Consider the following 6,000-nt stretch of genomic DNA (forward strand, 5'->3'; position numbering starts at 1 on the left):
TAATAAGATGGCGGAAGCCATAGTCCCTAGGACTACTCTGGCCTGGACTCTTTGTTTGTTTAATAAGGATCTGATCTGACTGCGTAGAGATTCCACTCTTTCCTGTGTTAGACACTATCTCTGAGCCTAGATATACAGTATGCTGCGAGGGAGATAAGACTGACTTTTGCAAGTTGACAGTGATGCCTAGTCTTGTCCCTGGTCCTTATGAGTTGATGCCTGGTGGTAGCATTGAGGAGCCAGTCGTCTAGGTACAGAAACACCTGGAGTCCTTGACGTCTCAGGTGAGCCGTTACCACTGCCATGCATTTGGTAAACACTCCGGGGCTGTAGTGAGGCCAAAGGGCGATGTTCTGAAATGAAAATGGCTGGCTCCCAGCTGGAAGCGTAAGTGTCTCCTGGAGCACCTGTCCATTCTGATGTGGTAGTACGCATCCTGGAGATCAACTGAGCACATCCAGTTGTCTTTCCCGATAAAGGGAAATATCGACTGCATCGTGACCATTCAGAACTTTGATTTTCTTGCATGCTTGTTGAGCCTGCTGAGATCTAGAATTGATCTCCAGGGTCCTGCCTTTTTTGGAACTAAAATCGAGAGTAAGTTCCGGATCCTACTTGCTCTGCGGGGACTTCTTGGGCGACACTTTTTTTGCAGCAACGAGATGACCTCTGATGTTGCACGGTCTAGTTGGATGGGTGGTACGTCTGGAAGAGACCGGTTTGTTGGGGGTTCGGAAATAAAGGGAGTCAGGTAACCTCTGGATATTACTGTGTGTACCCAGCGATCTTGAGTGATAGCCAGGTGCATGGGTACAGCAATATATGACCCCCGACTGCCTCCAGAGACAGACAGTCAGACAACCCTTCAGGGTTGATGGAAGGGGCCGATCAGAGAAAGCTTCTCTGTCTCCCTGATGTTGCGGACCTCCTCTTCCACGAGGGCAGCGTCTTCCATTATATCCTCCCCCTGTGCCCCTGGGGGAGGGTTGACCTTGTGCCTGAGGAAAACCTTTTTGGGATTTGCGTAACCACATTTTCCCTCCTGTATTACCCTTGGGATAGGGTCTGGACGGGAGAGAGAAATGGACTCCAACGGAAGATAAGGTTTTTCCATCCTGCTCGCACCTAGTCAAATTTCTTTCACTTGGGGTCCAAAGAGAGATGAACCATCAAAGGGAACATTAGTGAAGGAAGACTTGAAGGATTCCGTAAAATTAAAAGGCGCATCCACAAATGTCTTCTGAGGGATATTCCTGCTGCCCTGCTCGCTCCATCTGCCACATATGAGATCAGCCTCATGGAAGAGTTAGTTATGGAAGTAAGGGTGGACAGCTGTGCGGAAACCTTGTCCATGGAACCTGGAGCTACTGAACCCTGGAGGGTATCTCCTAACTTTTTCAGGAGACCCCTCTGAAGATGAGAGAAATGAGTCAGGTAATTCAGCAATCTTAGTGTAAATGCCACTGAAGAAAAAGTACGCTTCCCGTACCTATCCATTGTCCTGGACTCCTTGTTAGGAGGATGGATATTAAAGACGTCTCAGATAATTCCTTCTTGGTGGCTGCTGCTACCCCCACAGCATCAACTGGAACTCCCTTGCTAAGGAAAGACTATTCCTCCGGTGCTGTCATAAATTTGTCTTTGTCTGGCCTCCTCGGGACGGCTTCCACTGAATCTGGAGAGGTCCATGCTTTCTGCAAAATGACCCCCAAAAGTTGGTCATAAGACGGTGTTACCCAAGAGGTGGAAGGTCGGGAGCCAAAGGCCTCAAGATACACTGATTCATCCTCAGTAGGGTTAGAGGTCTTCCAATTACCCCTCTGTCTAAGGATTTCTAGGATGTCAGAGAAGGAGACATCCTCAGATGGAGATCTAGGGGACCCTTCTGATTCCTCTAAATCAGTGTCTGATGTGACAGACTCAGGGGAGTCGACATGTTTCCTCTTACATAACCTCTTCCGAGGGAGCTCTCCAGTGGGATAATCTTGGGAGGTCTCGGAAGAGGGGGCGCCTGCAATGGAGGCTACTTGGGCCTCTGGTTCCCTATGCTGTGGGGGTGGCAGGGGGGAAGAGGTTTCTGCCTGCTGCTGGTGGGACACAGGTTCCAAAGGAATGGCTTTGGCAGAGGATAAAGCCTTCTCTATAGCTTTGAAAGCCTTTCCCCCAGCTCCGAAGAAGACCTCTGCTCCGAGGGCGCGGATGGTCGATTCCTAGCAAGAGGGAGCAGCTTCGAAGCAGAAGTGGGAGCCGAGCTGAGTCGAGCCGAGGCTCTAAGAGGGAGGGTCGGTCCCAAAGAGAACCCAGAGTGACTGTCCCACTCGGAGTCAACACAAGAGCATCGGCTCCCAGAACACTCGGCTCCAGATTGAGCCACTGAGGATAGAGTAACTGGCTCTAAGCAAACAGGCTGAATCCCTGGGGCTGAAGGGTCGAAAACAGAGGAACCTGATGTAATAGGCTCCGAGAGCAAAGCAGTCGGAGGAGTAACAGTGATCGGTACGGGGAATGGCTCTGAGACCTTTGGGTCTGGAGGAGTCAATTTTTTAGCCAGAGCTGGATCCGAAAGCAACCTCTTCACCACCCTCTCAATGTCCTCATCTGATAGGGTCTTGGAGGATCTGGTGGAGACTGAAGGAGACCTCCTTCTCTCCAAAATAGGAGATCTCAAATTAGGAGATACAGTCTCGATGTTGGGCAAAATCTTTGGTACCGAAGACTCTCTCGGAACCGATGGAATGGACTGCATCAAAGATGAAGCAGAGTCGGAACTGGAATGCCTTGGTTCCGATGCTTTAGAAGTTGGGGCCGATGATTTTCTCTTTGAAGATTTTGGAGCTGCCTGACCAAGTTCCAGCTGTTCCTGGAAGGAACTAGTCATGAGACCCCTGTCAATAAGTTTTCTCTTCCTTTCGTTTAACACTCTTGTACTAAAAGCATGACAGAAGGTGCAGGGTTGCTGTAAATGGGCTTCGCCCAGACAATATACGCAACTGGTGTGGCTGTTTGTAAGAGATATTTTCTGCGCACACTTGTCACATTTTTTGAAGCCCAAAGGGCGATGATCCTTGTGATCCTTGTCTTTATCTTTAGACATTGTTAAACACTGAAATAAAGAGTAAGGAGAAGAAAAGTTTTTTTGTTTTTTTTTTTTTGTTACAACAGTCACACACACACAGAGGAAAGGCCCTCTAACTTAAACGGGCACTAAGGCCCTCTAATTTAAATGGGCCGTACAGTCCTATGGGGAGAATAGGGGTTGAAAACTTCTCAAAAACAGTCGCTCAATACAGAAGAAACTATTAAGATATATATAAGGTAGAAAAAGACTAAAGTAAAAAATAGTTTTACTTAGCCAACGAGCCAGTAAGACACAACCTCGAAGCTTTTGCGACAAACGAGATCTGGGAAATTGCCGTGAGGCACCATGGGATAGGAGCTAGCCTTGAGCTAGTAAAAGCTCTTGAGCTTTAGTATCGGCCTCGAAACCCATCCAGCAAGAATTATGGTGAAATAGGACTACATAACATCAAATGTTACAAATCACACAGAAAAGGACATCTAGTAACTTTTCAGGAAAGAACAGGAAACAACAATAACCTCAGGCACAATTTTCCAAAACTTTACACAACTACAATGTAGAATCTTTTAACAGATAATTGTTGTCATGATAACAGATTCCTACTGTAGGTTATGAAGATCTGCAACTCCTTTACTTGTATTATTTTGAGCTGTCAACCCCCACCCCCCACACACTGTTAAAAACAGTCTTGTTCTGATGGTCACATATCTAAAATGTGGAAAGCTATTTGTGAGTTATCTAGTTATAACTTGACTTGAGGGCTGTCATGATACTAAGATAGATAAATAAAAGTTTTGCAGTGAAAGAAAAATACTCACATGCATTTGTGCATGTGCACATACATACAAGTCTGTGCATGCAAACACTAATGCTCATTAAGGGAGTAGTCAATATAGCAACTGGCCAACAATATCATGTTCAAAAATAAAAAGAACAGATGCATTTGTTTTGAACTCTAAGCACATTTTAACTTTGAGATGATTACTAGTATATCTTTCTATCAGTCGTGTGATGGTCCGTTTGCTCTCTCACATCCATGAAATATCTTTTTGAGTAACTAGGCAAGCTTTTTCTTCTGTTCTGAGAAGTAAAGTGTATTGAGTAAGGGGAAAATATCAGTGAAGTTTTCCCCTGCTGTTGTGGCACTGAGTTCAAAGACATGCAAGTCACTGTAAAAAGTATAAAATGTTAGTACTTTGGATACATTACAAATTTATTTTGCCATACTCTTACGACTGTCATGAATGTACAGCAACTGGTGACCAATGTTTATAGTGGAAAAGTAGGACTTGCCACTGTGAATATGTGACATCTGCTTCCTCACATAGTATGGGCTGAGAATGTCACAGACTTACAACTGAGCTATAATGTGAAAAGCTACTCCTAACTCAGGTAATTCCAAGTTGGAAAAGAGAACTGGCCTGGTACCCAAATGAATAACAGTTCTGAAGTGTGTGTGTGTTAAGGGAAGGAACCTATGAACCTATAAGACATTGTTTGCTGTCTGTGTTAAGAAGCAGGTAATACAAATGAAGAGGCTATCCTACAGCTATCAGCAGCAAAACCATTGTCGTCATAGATACAGTGATCCTCCTAACCAAGAAAAAGGTGGGGACAGGGACAGAGAGAAATATTACATACACAGACAAACAAAATAACTTGGGGAAACCGCTGCAATAAAAGAATGAAACAAAATTAATATAAGCATTCTTTTATTCTACCAAATGTGCATGTATATGTTTTCTGTTCCCTCTGGACGTGGACACTTATACACAAAATAAACACATCAGCACTACTGCTTTATCAACATGGACAAGCACATTTACAAATTCTGTATAAAACCATTATTTCCATTTAAATAAAGATAGTATAATATGGCAGATAATGTCTAGGACGTCAGATGATATTAACATTACATTGGTTTAAAAGTGTCATGCAGTGGCCATCATGACTTTGTGCCTGTACCAACTCTGCATCCTAGTATACTGCATAAAGTACATACATACATAAGAAGTGTTGCACCTCATATCATTACATAATTGACCCAACTGACTGATGAACACTCACCCAGGATATCCACCTGCACTTCAATGTCTTCGTATAACGGTGGGACATAGACTACGCAGATATATGTTCCAGCATCCTTTATTCCAACATCTCTTATCAACAGTGAGGCATTTCCTCTGGAAAACTCATTTAAGAATACTTCAGTTCTGTTTTCCATATGCTCTACATGTTTACTGAGGCTACTGTATGAAAACAGCTTTTTCTTTGTTCCCTTCTGTTGTAATCTCCACTCAATATTCGCATCAACCTTGTGATCAGCAGAGAAGCTGCAGTCCAAGAGAACATCTCTGCCAAGTTCAGACTCTACAACTGGAGTTTTGGTGCTCACAATGTACACACCTTGGACAGGAAAAAAGGTTAATACATGTAAGTCCTACTTAGGCAGCAGTATGAAAGTGAATAGAAGCAGAACTTTTAAATTTGTTTGCCACACTAATCTAAGATGACTTTTACATGAGCTGATATACTGAATATGACTCTTCCTATTTTTTATAAAAGTCTGTGCAGTTGAAAAGTAGAACATGACATCTTATCAAAAAAATATCTCATTTTGTTGAGTCTTTGTGTAGTACTAAATGACAGTGTCACCCAGTGCTGTCAGATACGATTAAAAAGTGTTTTTCAAATAAGTATAACAACTTCTAAGTTCAATAGCAGTAAACAAGACTTTCTAGAGACTGCCAGTAGTAAAAGTGATTAAAATGAGTCATTCATTAAAATATTTGTAGGCATACAGTAAACATACAAGATTGTACTTTGTGCCTAATGTTCACTTACTACAATGTTGGCTATAATTTTCCTTTGCAACAATAAATGATAAAACAGATCTGCTGTAAAGGATACATGTAAAGTCA

At 43.2% G+C, this 6,000-nt stretch overlaps 1 protein-coding gene across 1 annotated transcript in view; it reads right to left on the reverse strand.

Moving 5' to 3' along the window:
* LOC122787508 (tapasin-related protein-like) overlaps positions 1–5,485 on the reverse strand; it is a gene marked incomplete at its 5' end in the record, with an annotated part of 196,956 nt that extends 191,471 nt beyond the window's left edge. The window contains 1 exon segment of the mRNA XM_044054264.1: positions 5,147–5,485. Within this exon segment, the coding sequence (XP_043910199.1) occupies positions 5,147–5,485 (339 nt within the window).
* Positions 5,486–6,000: the final 515 nt, after the last annotated feature.

The sequence above is a fragment of the Protopterus annectens genome, chromosome 13.part0, assembly GCF_019279795.1.
Source record: "Protopterus annectens isolate FY-2018-M chromosome 13.part0, PAN1.0, whole genome shotgun sequence".
In the NCBI taxonomy this organism is placed as follows: domain Eukaryota; kingdom Metazoa; phylum Chordata; order Ceratodontiformes; family Protopteridae; genus Protopterus; species Protopterus annectens.